The 17,534-nt window shown below is 32.8% G+C and overlaps 1 protein-coding gene across 1 annotated transcript; it reads right to left on the minus strand.

Moving 5' to 3' along the window:
• Window positions 1-5,482: 5,482 nt before the first annotated feature.
• LOC133294653 (uncharacterized) lies at window positions 5,483-11,968 on the minus strand. Its single transcript, XM_061493363.1, has 3 exons — window positions 11,821-11,968; window positions 5,992-11,707; window positions 5,483-5,498 (listed from the first exon to the last, which is right to left on the minus strand). The coding sequence occupies exons 1-3, from the start codon at window positions 11,966-11,968 to the stop codon at window positions 5,483-5,485; spliced, it is 5,880 nt and encodes a 1,959-aa protein (XP_061349347.1).
• Window positions 11,969-17,534: the final 5,566 nt, after the last annotated feature.

The following is a 17,534-nucleotide window of genomic DNA, read 5'->3' on the forward strand; positions in this document are numbered from 1 at the left end:
TATTTATTTAATGTCACCATTGGGATTGTGTTCGTCTATCTATATTCTTCAATTGTTTATATCTCATGGAGTCTGTTAAAGAACATAATTTAGCATGTGCAATTGTATAAGTGTGAATGACAAGCAAAGGGAAATGTCTGAAACAGACACGCTTCATCCACCCTTATCGTCATCACTGTACAAACGAATGAAAAGTGACACTCGTATATATATATTGTTGTACCACTGTAAGAGTTAGAAGTCTTTCACTCAATCTTGATTATTGATCCACTTGTTTAAGAGAGAGAGAACCATTTCAAAAAATACACTAATTTAAGATAAAAAGAGCAGTCTTTGATCATTCTTCGATATCTCCTTCATCTACCGTCCGATCGAGCTGACATTTTTTTGATATACTCCTCACTCATCATTATTCATATCCAACAGTGACTTTTTTGGTTGGAGGTATGTAGGATCACCAGAAATTCCAAACCGAAGTGGTTCGTGTGCAGGATTCTATTTTAGCCAGCGATCTTGAGAGAAGGTTTGCTCTTAAGTTCACTGTTGGATTGTGCTGAAATACTTTAAACAAAGATTACACTCATTATATTTCATAACTAACAGTTAGTTTGTCGATTGGAGCTCTCAAGAGGGATTCGTGCAATTGCAAACAGAGGATGTCAGTATTCCTCCTCTGTTTCGGGCCGTGAGGATGTCGGCAAATGATGTTATTATAATTATCTTCTAATTTATTATTTTAAGTAGTTACATTATTTGCAATTGATTATGAACATCTTTTTTAATAATTTTAAAATCTGTATTTTTTATTTATATTTTAAATTTTGTTAATTAACTATGCATAAAATTAGAATGTTATTATAATTATCTTCTAATTTATTATTTTAAGTTGTTACATTATTTGCAATTGATTATGAACATCTTTTTTAATAATTTAAAAATCTGTATTTTTTATTTATATTTTAAATTCTGATTAATTAATTATGCATAAAATTATAATGTTATTATAATTATCTTCTAATTTATTATTTTAAGTCGTTACATAATTTGCAAAAGATTATGAACATCTTTTTTAATAATTTAAAAATCTGTATTATAATTTATTTTTTAAATTCCCTCACAATTGCGATGGAGAATTTTCAAAATATAAAATCTAGATATGTAGGGGACGGACAATAGGCATTTTCTTTGAAATTTTTTTAAGGTTAGGAAAATGAGGTTGGAGGGAGTCAAAGGAAATATTTAAAAGTTGGCAGTAAAATTGTGAGGGAGTTTCACATAATTTAAGTGGGAACTATGAAATTTTGGTGCCAAAAATGATTGGCATAACTTGGGCTTAATGCCATTTTTTTTTGCTTTTGACTTGCCTTGGAGGTATGATCCTTTTTTAAGGGTTAACTCAATTAATTAATGTTCTTTACTCAAGTAAACCATCATTTTGTGATTTAGATATATATTATAGTTTCTTTTAAGCATCTATGTACTAACTTTTTTAATGCTTAACACTTTTTCCTTTTGCAGGCTGCATCCCCTGCAAGCGACAGAGGAGATGCTGCTTCGGCACTTCAGCCACAGTGGGGGAGGTGTGATCCACAAACTAGAGGTATATGGGTTCGTCCTTTAGGCACCACAGAGTAAGTTGTAATTGTTACTAATGATGTACTAATGTGACTTCTAGGATTGCTCAATTGTTATAATAAAATAAATTGATTTAACATTGCCAGGTTTGAGTCGTATGATGAGATCATCAAATTCATTAATAATCAAATATTCCAGAATTTTCTCATCTATGGAGCACCTGGAAAGAGATTCATGATCCCATTCGTGCTGGTTGGTTGAGTGAATTCCTGGTAAGTTATGTATATCTCGTATAGCTAATGTTTTATTACAAAAATATATACTAACTACACATTTGTCACCAATTTGTGTGCTAATCGAAAAAATTGGCAATTTACAGGATCATTATAGGTGGCTGCCAAAGGATCGCCATAACCTAGCAAGAGCTTGGCATTGCAAAGCCACCACATGCTTCGTAGATAAAATGCATAAAGTAAGATATGACATCGGCAAACATGAATGGTGTAGTGAAAATTTAAAAACCCAATTGAAAGAAAAATGGAAGAACTGCCCTGAGTTTCAAAAGAGATATGCTCAAAATAAGCAAAATAGGGCCAAGCAGGGAGCACCCACATATGCTGGAGGGTCGATTTCAATCAGCAAGCATAAAAAAATGATAGTAAGTATAAATTGTTTTCTAGTTCGGTATTCAACAATTCGTACTTGCAACTAATGAATTAATGATTCTCATTTGTATTTCTAAGAGGCTTCTGGGGAAGTACCGCCAGAAAAGGTTGATTGGGCTACCTTCGAGCGAACACATTAACAATAGTCTGCAGCTGGCCAGAGGCGGTGGTTAAACCCGAGAGCGGAGCAAATTGCAGTTTGAGCATTTATTATTTGACGTTTGTTTTTCCTATGACGGTTTATGTCATATTTTACATGCCCACATGTGTGCTGGTTTTTCTTTACTTGCAGGAAAACTATCAAAAGGTTGAAGAGGAGAGGTCCGCACAGGCGCCGACAGACGGTCAATCCAGCTCCTCCTATTCCGATAATGGGAATATGTTGGTTACAGCTGCAGGTGGATTCAACAAGAAAGGAAGGGTGGTCGGGCTGGTAGGATATGCTAGCCGGCTGAAGCCTAGTAAGTGGCCCTCTACCCAGGTTGACAGTGTTTCTGCAGGTAAACTCAAGGCATAGTTAATTCTTTTATGTTTTCAATCTTTATTCTAATAATATTAAGGATAAAAATTTAACTTATTGTTTGATAATAATGTATTTGCAGATGATCTTAAAAGGATGAGGGTGACCCACTCCTAGATTCAGGAGCAACTACATGCTGCGCCAGAGCAGCTAACTTAGCAAGTGGACTTTATGAAACAACAAGCGGACATTATGAAGCAAATGCAGGAACAACTCCGACTTTTGATGCAGGATAAGGAAGCCAACTGCAAGAAGATGAAGGGACCGACGCCAGATGATGACCCTGATGATGATGATGACTTTGCTAGGACTTTAGAGGCATACTAGTTGTTGTTTGTATGTTTTATTTGATTTAGGACTTTAGAGATATGTCAGATGTTTTTTGTATTTTATTTTGATTAGAACTTTAGAGATATTTTAGTTATATTTTTTAGGATTGTTGTTGTTCACTTTTGTTGATATACCGTTTGATTTTAATTTAATTGTTTATCCAGTATTATTTTTGGATTTCTGTTACTGAATTTACGTATTTATGTTAATTTGGAACCCTTGTTGTTTACAGGAAAATTAACAAAAGTTTAATACATTTTTTAATTTTAATTTTTTTTAATTCTAGAATCTGTGGCGGAAATTTTCAAAATTCCCTCGCAAAATTCGTAGCCTATTGCGAGGGAAAAATCAAAATATCCCTCGCAAATTTTCCAATGGAAATTTAATACAATCCCTCGCAAATTTTGTGATGGAAATTTAACATATTCTCTCGCAAATTCTGCGACGGATTTATTTTGTATTCGGTCGCAGATTTTGCGATGATAGTCACATATTTTATCGGTCGCTAATTTGTGAGGGAAATTATACCTGCAATTTTTGTCGCAATCTGCGACGAAAAAACACTGTAAGCAGGTCGCGAGAGAAATTTACTTTTTGCAAGGGAAATTTTCTGTAGCAATTTGCGAGGAAATTTTCATATGACAAATTTCCCTCGCAAAGATATTTGCGAGGAGGGTTTTAGCGACACACTGTGTTCCCTCGCAAATTCCATCACAAACCAATTTTTTGAGGAATTTTGCTGTTTTGCGACAGAATTTTTCCCTCGCTGATTGTGAATTTTCTAGTAGTGCTTTTTTTAAATATAATAGAAATGAAGTTTGGAACTAATGATATACTTACTCCCTTAAGCCAATTTGTTTTCATATACTATGCAGAAAATGAGAAATCCCTATTGAAAATATAACAAATGATTAACTTCTTTGTCGTATTTGGACCTTTGTTCCCTTGTTATGATTTCCTATTTTAAAAGTGTTAGACTTAAGAGATGAATCTGTTATGAGCTTGAGTTTCCAGTGGAAGTTAGTGAGGTGGTTTGACCTTGATTTGTTCGAGTAATATCCAGAATTGAATTTCTTTTCAAGGTTCACTAGTCCTTTGATTTGGTCAATGTATAAGTTGTATGACTTATTATTATTTTATTTTATTTTGTAAAGAAGTTGTATGACTTATTTACCACAAGTCAATAATCAATATATTCTTTGCAACACATGTGTAAATGGGTCAGGCGGCCTAACAGGGGTCTACGACCCAACTTACATCAGACCAGCCTCAACCAATTATATATAGTCAAATAGAACAGATTCATATTTTTAAAAAGCTTACTTAGAAAGTAGGTTGTATGATTTCTTTTATACGGCGGGTCTATAAGCTTCTAAGCCGGCCTATATGATATTATTTATTTAAAATAAAATAAATAAAATTATTATTTTAATAATTTTGATTAAAAAAGTAATATTATTTTAGTTATTTTTTAATTATTGAATGCCTAATAGGCTTAACTAGCTAACAGGTCTAGTCAAAGACTTTTGTTTTTTAAATATAAGTCAAACCAGACTTATAATTTGGATCTACACAAGACTAAAAGATCACATCGAACTTAAAATATTTTAATAGGTATGACTTATTTAAACCAAAAATCCAGTCCATTTACACCCCTATTTGCAAGCTGACATTAGTTCTTAAATCTGTCGAGTGCATTATAGGGTTTAAATTGTGTATCCCCATTACATTTTTTAAAGCTTTCATTGATAAAATTGTCTCACTTATTGCATTTTTTACATCTCTACTAATAAAGTCATATTACAGAAATTTAATGAAATATACAGAAATTTAATGAAATATACTTATCATTGTAACTTACAAAATTAAGATTAAAAGAAAAATTATAAATATGTATTACAACAAATTTTTTAATTTATTTTAATAATATGTGTTTTTATAATAAAGTATATATTTTTTTATTTATTAAAAAGTGATTAAATTTTGTTTAAAAATAAAAAATTAAAAGGTTAAGAAAATAAAAAGTCAAGTTTTTCACTTTGAATTGAAGGGATATATCATGTCAAACATTGATTATGTTATGTTGAAAATTTGGGAGAGAGGACTTTACCATTATAGTGGTGCACGACTAGAATAAATTAATGGAGTAATGGATGAACTGATAAAGCAATAAATTTTTTTTTTTTAATCTAAGGGTCTACTGTTACTAAGAGCCAGTTGTTTATACTCACCAAGTTTCAACTACCCTTTTCACCTCTTTCTCTCAAATTCTCGCTCTCTTAACCCTTCAAAATGCACTTAGCTAAGAATAACAAACGGGCTATATATATCTACAAATTTTGGCCTTTTTTCCATATAGGAGGAAGTAACCCATCGCAACAACCTCAACCCTTTAGTTGCACTTGTACCTATAAAGAGAAAAATGAAATAAGAAAAATCAGAATTACGAGAAGAATAAAGATAATTTACAAAGCCTCATAGATGCATAACACTTACCAACATAATAGAGTTAATAGCTTTAAGTTGCATTCCCAAGCGGTCATGTACATAATAAAAACAAGCTACCGCATTCTCTTCTCCATACAATTTGCTTCATTTCAAAATTGATATATGTAATGTGAACTTCAATTCACTTTGAGTACTACTTACTACTGCCTGCAAAACAAAAAATGTGCTTATTTATAGTTATATATAAAGTTTTATCTTTTCTCATACCTTCATAAGAATAAAGCATCGACACTCGTACTCTCATTTTCTGAAAGGTAATTATCTGGATTTCATATATCATATACTTTTATATTTATATATGAATAATATGATATATCAATTTCTATAGCACACTGCATAAGATTTTGCTCTTAGTGAAAATGGAAAACTAGATTTTAGTGAACACAAATTTACCTTTTTCTAGCTCTTCTATGCCGAACAAAGATAACTATTAGAGAGACAAGAAGGGCTGATCCTGCTATGACCAATGGAACAAACAGTTTCTTTGACCCTTTTTTGTCGTCCCTTTTCTTTTTACATTCTTTTTGCTCCTCTAATACTTGAGATTCTTCCTCACAAGCTTTTTCTTCTGCAATTTTGTGCATTCCATGGCTTTCTTCATGATCTTTGTTTATGCATAGTTGATCTGCTGTGGATTCTGGTTGTATAGTTTCTATTTGTTCATCTTCTTGGTCTGTTTTACTTTTGGTTGATTCTTGAACATGTGTCTTGGAGTCCCTCTTCTTTGATTCTTGAACATCTGTCTTGGAGTCCCTCTTCTTTGATTCTTGATATTCTTGATTTCCAACTTCATGACTAGGATCTTTTTTGTCCTTTCCTTCAGCTTCAAATTGTTGAGGGGATGATGATGAGCTTGAAAATTTTGATGGTTCAAACACTTTATCAGCTACAACTTCTGATGCTGTAGTGCCTTGAATGGAATGAGTTGATTCTTTTTCCTCCCACTCTTGCATTTTATTCTGTGCCTTTGAATTATCTTCTTTCATACTAAACTTATCTAATTGACATGGCTCTTTGCTCAACAATTCTGTAGATGGAGACTGAAGTTGATTCACTTTTGGCTTATCAATCTCACCTTTTGATTCAACATTACTTTTTGCTTTTGAATGCGTAGCTGTAGCTTGCGCAAGTCCTTCTTCTTTAGAAGTGGTTGCTTCTAGTCCATGAATGAGCCTTTCCCCCTCCTTTTCTTGCTGTACTTCCTCTATCTTTGGAATTTCATATTCCATGGTTGGCCATGATAATTCATGGGGCTCTTTTCTTTGGATTTCCATAGGCAAAGGTGGCATCTCTTCTGTCTGTGATTTTCCAATTCCTTTATTTGGAGTTATTTCAATCATTGTTGGAGGTTCCACCTTCATTTTAGAAGTGACTTCTTCTGATTCTCTTTGGTGTTCTTTCTCTCGAGTTTCATGCTTTTTTTCTGTAACCTGTTTGAATCCACTAGCCTTTTCAAACTCTTGAGTTATTTCCTTCATTTTAGGCTTCTTTTCTTCTGCAGTTTGAGTTGTTTTTCCCCTCTCTCTTTTGAGTAATTCTCTGGAAGCCTCTTTAACTTCTTCACTCTTTGCAACCTTTGGTCCTTCCCTTTTATCCAGAACTATTTCTGCTCCTCGTTCTTGTTTCAACCACTCTTCTTCTACACCTTTTTCTGTTTGATATTCTTTCTTATCATTGTTCTCTTGCACATGTTGTTGATCACTATCCTCATTTAAAATCTTGGGGCCTTTGGTTTCCTCCTGATTTATTTCTTGCAACCCACACTGACTAAGTGCTTCTTCTTGGCCATCAACTTTTTGTTCATTTTCAAAGCATTGGTTTTCAAGGATCTGTGGCTGCAAGCTTTCCTTTTCTTCATTTTCCACAATGTTTTTCTTTGGTGATTCTTTGGATGCTTCATATGCTCCAATTGCTTCAACAACATTTTCTGATTTCCTGTTTTCTTTATCTATGGATTGTGGAGTATATCTTTGGCTTTGCAACTTTGATGGTTTGGCTCCTTGAGATACTGCGATTTTTGGTGCTTTAGTGTCCTCTGTGCCATAACCATATTGTTCCCTGTCTCTTGATTCTGGTACATCCTCTCTTGTCTTTGGAAATTTCCCTTCCATAATTGGCTTTGCTAATTCAATAGGCTCTTTTGTTTTCATTGCTGCTGTTAAAGGTGAAAACTCTTTCAGGTCTAGCTCTTCAAACTCATTCTTTGGTCCTCCTGCCTCTTTAAATTCCATACTTGTTACACTTGGAAGTGAAGATATTGCTTGCAAAGGTTCTGCTTCTTTCTTAACAACTTCTGATTTCCTAGGATGCTCTTTCTCTTGTGTTGTTTTCGTTGACTCTGCAATGTGTTTAGCTTTATCCACTTTCTCAATGTCATCTTTTATAATTTCTTCCTCTATCCTGGGCTTCTCATCATTAACATTCTGAGTTATGTATTTCTCTCTTTCAAGAGTTGCTTTCAAGTCTCTTTTTGTTTCCATCCTTTCAACTATTGGGCCAGCATCTGCTACATTTTCTTCTTTGTGCATCTCCTTTCCTATAGTTTCTACTTTTCCAACTCCTTTGCCAACATCTCTTTGCACATATTGTTGATCCCTATCATCAATTTTATTCTTAGGCCCCTCAGTTTCTTCTTGTATTGTCTCTCCCACTTCTTGTCCTTGGTGAAATTCATCTTTTCTAGTAACTTGTCCTCCTACTTTTAGCTGTTTTTCTAGAGGAATTTCTGGCTTCAAAGTTTCCCTTTGTTTAGGTTCTTGGTTCATCTTCATTTCAATTAAAATTTTCATATCTTTTGTAGGATCTCCCTTTTGTGATTCTAGGGATGCATCGTATTCTGCTTTGCAACCTTCATATAGTTTATCTCTTTCATCAACTTCGGACTGTTGAGTTGATGGAAGCCTTGGTGCTGACAATGGTTTAGCCACTTGATCTTCTATACTTGCAACCTCTTTAGTGCTTTCACTGCTTTGTGTGTTATAAGTGCTTTGTCCGCCTTCTCCTACTTCTTTTGCATTCTTTGGCTTTAAAATATCATGGTTCACACTTTCATTTATTGATTCATGAGTCTCCTTGGTTTGAATTTTTGGAGGTAGCAGCTCTGTCTTCTGTGTCTTATCCTTTGCACTTCCTTGTTCAACCTCCTCAGTTGAGCCTTTTGTAGATTGCAACTCTCTTTCAGGAGTTCCTATATCTGATGCTTTTGGATGTTTTACCTCTGCCACTTCTTTCAAAGTCTGGTTAATTCTTTCATCCTCAGACTGTGGACATTTTTCCTTTGCTGTAGACTCAACTTTTGTTTCCTCACTTTTTAATTTGGTCACCTCTTCTTTGACCTCTTCTGCTTCTTCTATTTCTTTATCCTTTGGTCCCTCTCTTGTCTTACCTAGTGATTCTATCATTTGCATAGGAAACTCTCTTGCTATTGTGCTTGCTTCATATTTTCCTTTGCTCATCTCTTCTTGCAAGCGTTGTCGATCCATTTCCTTAGTTGGAATCTTAGGATCCTCTCTTTGTTTACTTGTTGTCTCACTAGTTCTATCTTTCCTCAAACCCTCATTTGCTTCAACATGTATCTTTCCATGTTTCTCTCCCTTTACTTTCTTCACAAATTGTTCAATTTCTGCACCCACTTCCTTGACATCTTTTGCTTCTTCTATCTTTGTTCCTTTTAGTCCCTCTCTTTTATTAGCTAGTGAATCTACCATTTTCTTAGGAAACTCTTCTTTTAAAGCCTTGTTTACTTCCAATCTTCCTTTACTCATCTCTTCTTGCAAAGGACGTTTATCTTTTTCCATTGTTTGGATCTTAGGAACCTCTATTTCTTTTGGAGTAGTCTCCCTTGTTAAATCTTTCCTGAAACCTCCATTTTCTTCAACTTGCATCTTTTCATATTTGTCTCCATTTAGTTTCTTCACAGGCTGTTCAATTTTTGAACCATCTTCTTTGACATCTTCTGTTTCTCTAATCTCTGGAGACTTACTACTTTTGCTTCCATCAAATACTCCAATATAAACATTCTCTTTCCCACTTAGATGATCGCTAGACTGAAGTTTTGGCTCTCCAATTTCTTTTTCCATTCTGTCCCTTGTTGTGTCTTCCTCAAAAACCTCACCTAGTTCAACATGGATCTTTGTAGATCCTTCTCCTTTCAAGTTCACTTTACCTAACTCAATTTTATCCTTCTCATCTTGGGCAATTTCCTCTACCACCTTCTTGGGAAGGTTTTCTTGTACAGTGCCCAACACTTGATTCTGTAAGGTCTCAGTTATTGTGCTTTTCTCAATAACCCTGCTTGATTCTTCAGTTCTATTCTTGGGTTCAACTCCTTTCAACTTCTCCATTAAACTTTCAGTTTCAGTCATTGCTTCTTTGGTCACCTCTTTTAGCTCTTCCTTCTTTGCAACCTCGAATCCTTTACTTCCTTCAATCAACTTTTCCCCAACCTGTATGGGCAACTCATCAGTTGTACTGTTTGATATTTTAAATCCTTCTTTAAAAGTATTCTCCAATGCATCTTGTTGATTACTATCCTTAATTCCATTCTTCTCTTGCATTATCTCTTTTTGAATGTCTTTCCTTTCTTCCACATACATCCTTTTGGGTTCTTCACTTTCACCCTTCTCCACAAAATACTCAATCGCTTTTCCCTTTCTTTTCACCACTGCTTCTTTGACATCTTTAGTTTCTTTCATCTTTGAAACATTCAAACCTTCACTTTCCTCAGGAGTAGCTTTTGGTAACTGCTTAGGAAACTCTTCCTTTATAGTTATGACTGCATCAAATCCTACCTTACCAGCATTTTTGTTAACACATTCTTGATCTCCATCCTCAGTTTCAATCTTAGGCTTTATGATGTCCTTTTGGATGGTATGGAGGGTATCTCCAAATATGTTTTTCTGAATATCCATATTGGCTTCAACAGGCCTCCTTTCAGATTCCCCTCCGTTCATCTTCCCTTCAATGCTTTCAGTTTTCTCCATTTGTTGAATCCTAGACTTCTTAAATTCTTCTTGGCTTATACCATCAATATTTCTAGGAATATGATCATCTACATCTTCATCAAGTTCTGATGTCTTCATTGCTTTGAATTGTTCCATACTACTTTCTTCCACACTTTCTTTAAGTCTATCCGCAGCTTCACACTTGGGTTCTCCAAATTCTTTTTGTTTTGACTCTCCACATGTGTCCTCCTCAGTCAACCCATTTTGACTCTCCAAATTCTTCACAGATTCATTAGATACTCGTTGGCTTGTATCACCAATGATCTGCATGATAGGTGCACCAGCATTTTGCTCTATTTCTGATCCGTCCTCAATTCCTAACTTAGATTCTTCTATATCTTCTTGGATCATCTCTTCAATTATGTCCCCATTGGCATCATGAAGCATCTTGTTAGATATCCCTCCTTCATTCTTCTCAACATTTTCACTTTCCTTCATTTTTTGGACCTCAGACTCTTTATCTTGGCTTGTATCTCCAATTTTCTGTGAGATATATACATCAACATTTTGCTCTAGTTCTGATATCTTCATTGTTGGATATCCTTCATTGCCAACCTTTTTTCTCACACTTTTTCCATTTCCATCTTTGTTTCCCAAGTTGGATTCTTCTACTTCTTTTTGTATTGTCTCTCTAATTATTTCCCTTTTGGCATCATCAAGCTTCTTGTCAGATACTCCTCCCACCTTCTCCATGAGACTTTCATTGTCCTCCATTTCTTGAACTTCAGACTCTTTAGATCCTTTTTGGCTTGTCTCCCCAACAACACCATTAAGAATATGATCAGCTTCACTTTTCTCTACTTCTGATCTTCCTCTATCAGATTCTTCTTCCTTGACCTCTTCTATCCTAGCCCGACAAATTCCTTTAACAAATTTTGGTATGACAATCTTCAAAATCCATTCCTCTTCATCATAATTGGATTTGATCCTATCCAAAACCACCCCATCAGGAACCTTGAAAACCTTATTGAATCCTGTAATTTCAACCTCTTTCCTATACATTACACATCCCATCATCAACATTTCCTGAATTGGCTTCTGTCCACTAATTGATATCTTACTACCATCTTCACTTATCTTGATGTCAATATTATTCCTCTTATAACCTGTGTTTGCATGGATACTTGCCTTGATATATCACATCAAGAACATAAAAGACTAAAAAAAAAAAAAAGGAAGACAAACAAATCTGTTATATAAGAATGAGAAGTAGATTAACCTTTAAGATGTGCAGTGAGGATGAACATGGTGTTTGTTTCTCTAGACTGAAAGACTGGTCCTGCTCTGTCCTTGGCTAATTGATACTCAGAGGTAGAAGTAACATCATCTCTAGTTTTAGTTATTTTGAGTCCCAATTCCAGCTCCATCTTTGTTCCTGTAATAATATTTTATTTTTTTTACCAGAACAAGGATAAAATAAAATGATGCAAAGGGGTAATAGGTTAAATTTTTTGAATGATAGAACAGGAACATGATGTATGTGTAGATATATGAGGCTTCTATCATCGTCTCAATACAATTGTGTAGTTTTAGCAAATAAGAGAAGTATATATTCTTTTCTTCCACATACAGTTGTTGTGGAATTGAGGCTGCTTTAAGTGTTTGCATTTGATCTTTCTTCGTTGGAAGCTTTCCTGATTCAAGCCAAACCATTTACTTTTGTTGAAAGGAGTGAAAGCTTATCGGGTGAAATTCATGATTATGTCTTACACAGATGCACCAAAGTTTGGAAAAGGGGGTTGATTTTCCAATTTTCGAAAGGTAAATGCCCTTGATTTTGAAACAGGTGTTGTAAATTTCTCATTCTAAAAAATAAAATAAATAAAAAGATATGGGAGAGATTATATTGACTACCTTTTTTTTTTCTTATTACTTGTTACTACCAAATCTTAACTTTTGATTTCCGTCAATCTAACAGTTATAATTTATTAGAATTAATAATTAATTAATAAGTGTGACCCAATAAATTATAACCGCTAGATTGACGGAAATCGATTAAGATTTAGTAATAACAAGTAGTAAGAAAAAAAAGTAGTAAGTATAACCTCTCCCAAAAGGTATATACAACAATATATCCCCTTAATTTTACCCAATATGTTAAGATTGAATATTTTGTACATACCTTTTGCTTATATATATATATATAGGGCTTATCATTTCTCAAGCTGTCGGAGATAATTTTATCTCCAGCTACTAAATCATAACCGTACAAAGATGGATCAATAATGGTAAAGGAAAAGACAGAAAAACAGAATCATAACCAATCAAAGGTGAATCAATTAATATAATGAAATAAATAAATAAAACGATGTAGTTTTGGGATGACCGGAGATAAACTTATATCAAGTTGCTTGAGAAATTTTTTTCCCATAAATATATATATATATATATGGCTTATCGTTTCTCAAGCTACTTGAGATAATCTTTTCTCCGGCTACTAAATCATAGTCGTACAAAGATGATCAATGGTGATAAAGGAAGAGAGAGAAAAAGGGAATCATAACAATTTAAAGGTGAATCAATTAATATAAGGAAATAAATAAATAAAACGACGTAGTTTTGGGGTAGCCGGAGATAAACTTATCTCAAACAGCTTGAGAAATGTTTTTCCCATATATATATATGGGAAAAACATTTCTCAACAGCTTGAGATAAGTTTATCTCCGGCCATCTCAAAACTATGTCGTTTGCTTTATTTATTTTCTTATATTAATTGATTCACCTTTGAATGGTTATGATTTTATTTTTCTCTCTCTTCCTTTATCATCGTTGATCCATCTTTGTACAGTGAGTGGATACAAAATTTGGTCCAGTGCACTAAGTTCTTCCGCTAGAACACAGTTATAGTAAATATTATAACTATGTTCTCCCGGGAGAACACCATTATAATATTTAGTAACTAAGTTCTCGCGGGAGAACTTAGTGCACTGGACCGTCCAGTGACTGAATTTTCATTTTATATATATATATATATATATATATATACCCTTTAGTAAATGAACACACGTACTTGTAATTTTTTTTGAGTTAATGTAACTTTAATTATCTCATTGAGACGAGTTGACTTTCATGGTATTCTCATAAGCTTCTAAACTCTTTTATTTAATTTTTTATTTAGTTTCTAAATTATGATTATTTTATCAATTGATACTTTACTTGAGTTATATTTAATCTAACATGATAGAATCTTAAAAAAAAATTATACAATGAGTGTACTGAGCTTTGGACATATAACCTTATACAAACTATTCAAATCCCTCACCACTAGACTAATCCTAATGGCTTGACAGAATCCTAATTTGTTTTAACAGTATCTATGTTAAATTATAAATTAAAATGCTTAATACATACATATATATTATATATATATATGGGGTTTGATTTTCTTATGTTGTACGAGAATTGAATTCCTATGTTGTGACTCAGTAAATGGTGGACTACACAATTATTAAAAAAATAAAAGAAAAATTTTGCACGCAAATCGAAGGGTCACAACATGAGAATTGAAATCTCATACAACATGAGAAAATGTTGATTTCTGTGCATCCAACGATTACAATTTAGGAAGTTACACAAATCAATTAATATTAATTAATCATTAATAATAATTAATGAGATAATTATCTCATTAATTATCTTACACGGGTGTAAAATGACCTGATCCTATATATATGGGAAAAATGTTTCTGCAGTTAATGCAGATAAATTATCTGCATTTATTTTCAAAACGACGTCGTTTTAATATTTAAATCTTAAAAAATTATAAGTATAAAGACTATTATAACTCTGAAATAAATTAAAATTACAAAAATATCATGATTTCTGCCCCAAAACGACGTCGTATTAGGCTTACTGCAGATAACTTATCTGCAGTAAGAAAAAGCGAACATATATATATATATATATATATATATATATATATATATATATATATATATATATATCGTGTTGCATGAGATAATTATCTCATGCAACATAGACAATATAGCGGGGTCCACTATTTTAAAAAGAAAAAGTAATGGATCTCACTACTTTGTTTCTATTGCATGAGATAATTATTTTCCATATATATATATAGGAAAAATATTTATCCTTTTAAAGTATATAACTTTGTGTCATTTTGGATCCTAACCATTGATTTTCGTCAATCAACGGTTAAAATTTATTGGGTCAAACTTATTAATTAATTAGTAATTTGCAATAAATTATAACCGTTGATTGACGAAAATCAATGGTTATAATCTTAAAGGGTTTTATAAGAGTTATGTTGTAGGAAAAGTGATTGTGTAATGTTATATAGATTCGTTTTGTGTGCCTTAATTTTTTTTTTATTTTGCTTTAGAAAGTGTGGGCCCCACAAAATATTGTGTGTGTAGAAAAGTTGTTGGTGTCATGTGACATGATAGATATAAACCCCTATCTTAAATGATACAAAGTTATGTCCTTTAAAAGGACAAATGTTTCTCTCATATATATATATATATATATATATATATATATATATATATATATATATATATATATATATCCTTTGAAAGGAAAAATAAAAATAAAAAATAATTATATATAATATACAATACTAATAAATTATAATTATATAAAAAAATATTATAATTAAATTAATTTTTTTTTTGGTAAATAATTAAATTAATTTTTACTTCACTATTAATTTTTATTTTACATATATACAATTCTAATGTTAATATCTTTTACAATATTTATAAAAAAAATTATTTATTTAATTTATAATTTGAAAAACCAATGAATTATTTTTATTATGAATATTTATTAATTATATATATGTATATTAATTAATGTTAATGAATGAAAAGTAAAAAAAGAAAGAATAAATAAATACTATGATTATAAAAAGTAGTTATTATAAAAATCAATATTAAACTAAAAAGTTTCAAATAAAAATTATTCAATATTATGATTATTATATATTTTAATTTAAATTATTAAACATTATATATGATATTTAATCATTTTCATATTTTATTTTCTAAGGATTAAAATACCCAAATTTAAGGATTTCAATGAATAATTTATTGAATGTGCAGATATACATAAATCCGTAACAATAACTATATAGAAAAACCAATTAGAGAAATAATTATAATTCAATTTTGGCACTAAATAATAATACTTTAAAGTTTATGATGGTAATTTGTAAAAGTACAAAGTATACATTCTTTTATTTTCCATTTTTTATTATTTTGAAATTATCATATTAGTCCTTGAAAGTTTTTTATTTATTGAAGAGCTAAGTGTTTATGTTGTTTTAGGAGACAAAATTATATATTATGTGGGTTGGGAAAAAATTTGTCATGATAAAAATTAAAATAGCCCTAAAATCAGTGTAATTAAATCTAGACAACCCAGGTTCTGGTGACCCGGTGGGGTGACAAGTTGGGATCACCATTCGGATCGAGTATGCAGTCAACCCTTAAAGACCCGTCCAACCCGCTCGACTTTTTCTGAGTCCCAGTGACCCGCCAGACTGGGTCTGGTTTTTGTGTGTGCTTGTTGCCACATCAAGCCTCTGCCGCCAACCTCGTCATTCAGATCGGAAAGACTATACCAGGGGTTATGAATCACCGTTGATAGCACCGTGAAACTGCAACACAAAATTCCTTAATGCCTTCATTGTGAACCATTCTAGATCGACCTGACCGCCATGAACAGTGCCACCCACGCTGCATCGCACCATCGCAGTGTTGTCGTCCATGGCCATCCATCTTGCCGTGAGATCAAGCCACCTTCACCCTCAAGATTGTTGCAAGATCACCATGTCCAGTTCTATTGGTGGTTCCTTCGTGCAGAAATGAACTCATCTTTTCTCCTCATCTTTTGCAGTCATTAGCAAATGAGCCCTTCTACTCCTTTGTCTATTTTGATCTTAGGATTTCTTTTTCTTAATAGACCATTAGCCCATATTTTTCCAACGCCCAATTGCTTTCAAATGGGCTTTTTTTAGTTAAATCAAATTTAGTGATTTTTTTGGGGGAAAAATGTTTGTTCTCTTAAAGGATGGTCATTTTAGTTAAAGCTAGTATTTTTTTTTGATACATTAAAAGGATGAAAAACAAACAAAAGAAAATTCACAAATTAAACAAACAAAAAAATAAAGACAAAGCTATCACATTCCCCTACTGGGATGGCAAACTCTAATAGTGTGTCCGCCTGGAGCAGAAACTGTAAGGGTCTAAAAGAATTCGCAAAAATTGTATCATCCGGTATTGAAGCATTCTGAAGTGGAATAGTAGCAAGATAATCAGCACTAAAGTTGGCTTCGCAATATGTATGAACAACCAAAATCTGCCAATCTTGATCTAAGAGTGCTCATATCCGAGTTAGTAAATGATAGCGACTCGGCAAGTGCACCGGTCGTAAAGTAATAAAGTGTATCGGAGTACGAGATCGTTCCCACGAGGATCGATTTTCAAGCTCTAGTTCGCTAATCGCGGTTTAGTTGGACAAACAAGAATAAGATGAAGAGAATTGTATTTGGAAGAATTTAAAATTAAAAACAAGCAATAACATAAAAATTAAAAGAACAATTGAAAAGGTGATGATTGATTAAAGAATTTAATAAACAAGCGTAGTTAGGGTTTCGACTTCCCCAATCTCCTCAATATGTTATGAATTAAACTGCCAAGAATCCGTTCTTAATATATTGCCAATCAATTCTTTCTAAGTTAATTAGGGCTCAATTCCTTGTTACCCTAAATCTATGTGATCTCATAAGAACCCTAGTTCCCCAGTTATTCCCCAAGAAAACATGCATTAAGATCAAGATTTCCAAGATTGCACAATTACCCTATGTCTATCCCTAGATCACAAGGATTGTGATAAATTTATCAAGTCAGGGTTCATGCACCAACATCCCCATTGTCATACAATTCTCCAAAATCATTCTATAAGGAGCAA

Source organism: Gastrolobium bilobum, unplaced genomic scaffold, assembly GCF_033153095.1.
Source record: "Gastrolobium bilobum isolate Gb01-03AN ecotype WA unplaced genomic scaffold, APGP_CSIRO_Gbil_v1 utg15598, whole genome shotgun sequence".
NCBI classification, from domain to species: domain Eukaryota; kingdom Viridiplantae; phylum Streptophyta; class Magnoliopsida; order Fabales; family Fabaceae; genus Gastrolobium; species Gastrolobium bilobum.

What these genes read in the sequence shown, in the direction of transcription:
- LOC133294653 (XM_061493363.1), bottom strand. Translation starts at nt 11,968, where the DNA reads ATGGAGCTGGAATTGGGACTCAAAATAACTAAAACTAGAGATGATGTT. An exon ending in CCTCACTGCACATCTTAAAG is followed by an intron (nt 11,708 to 11,820) that starts GTTAATCTACTT and finishes ATGCAAACACAG; the next exon opens with GTTATAAGAGGAATAATATT.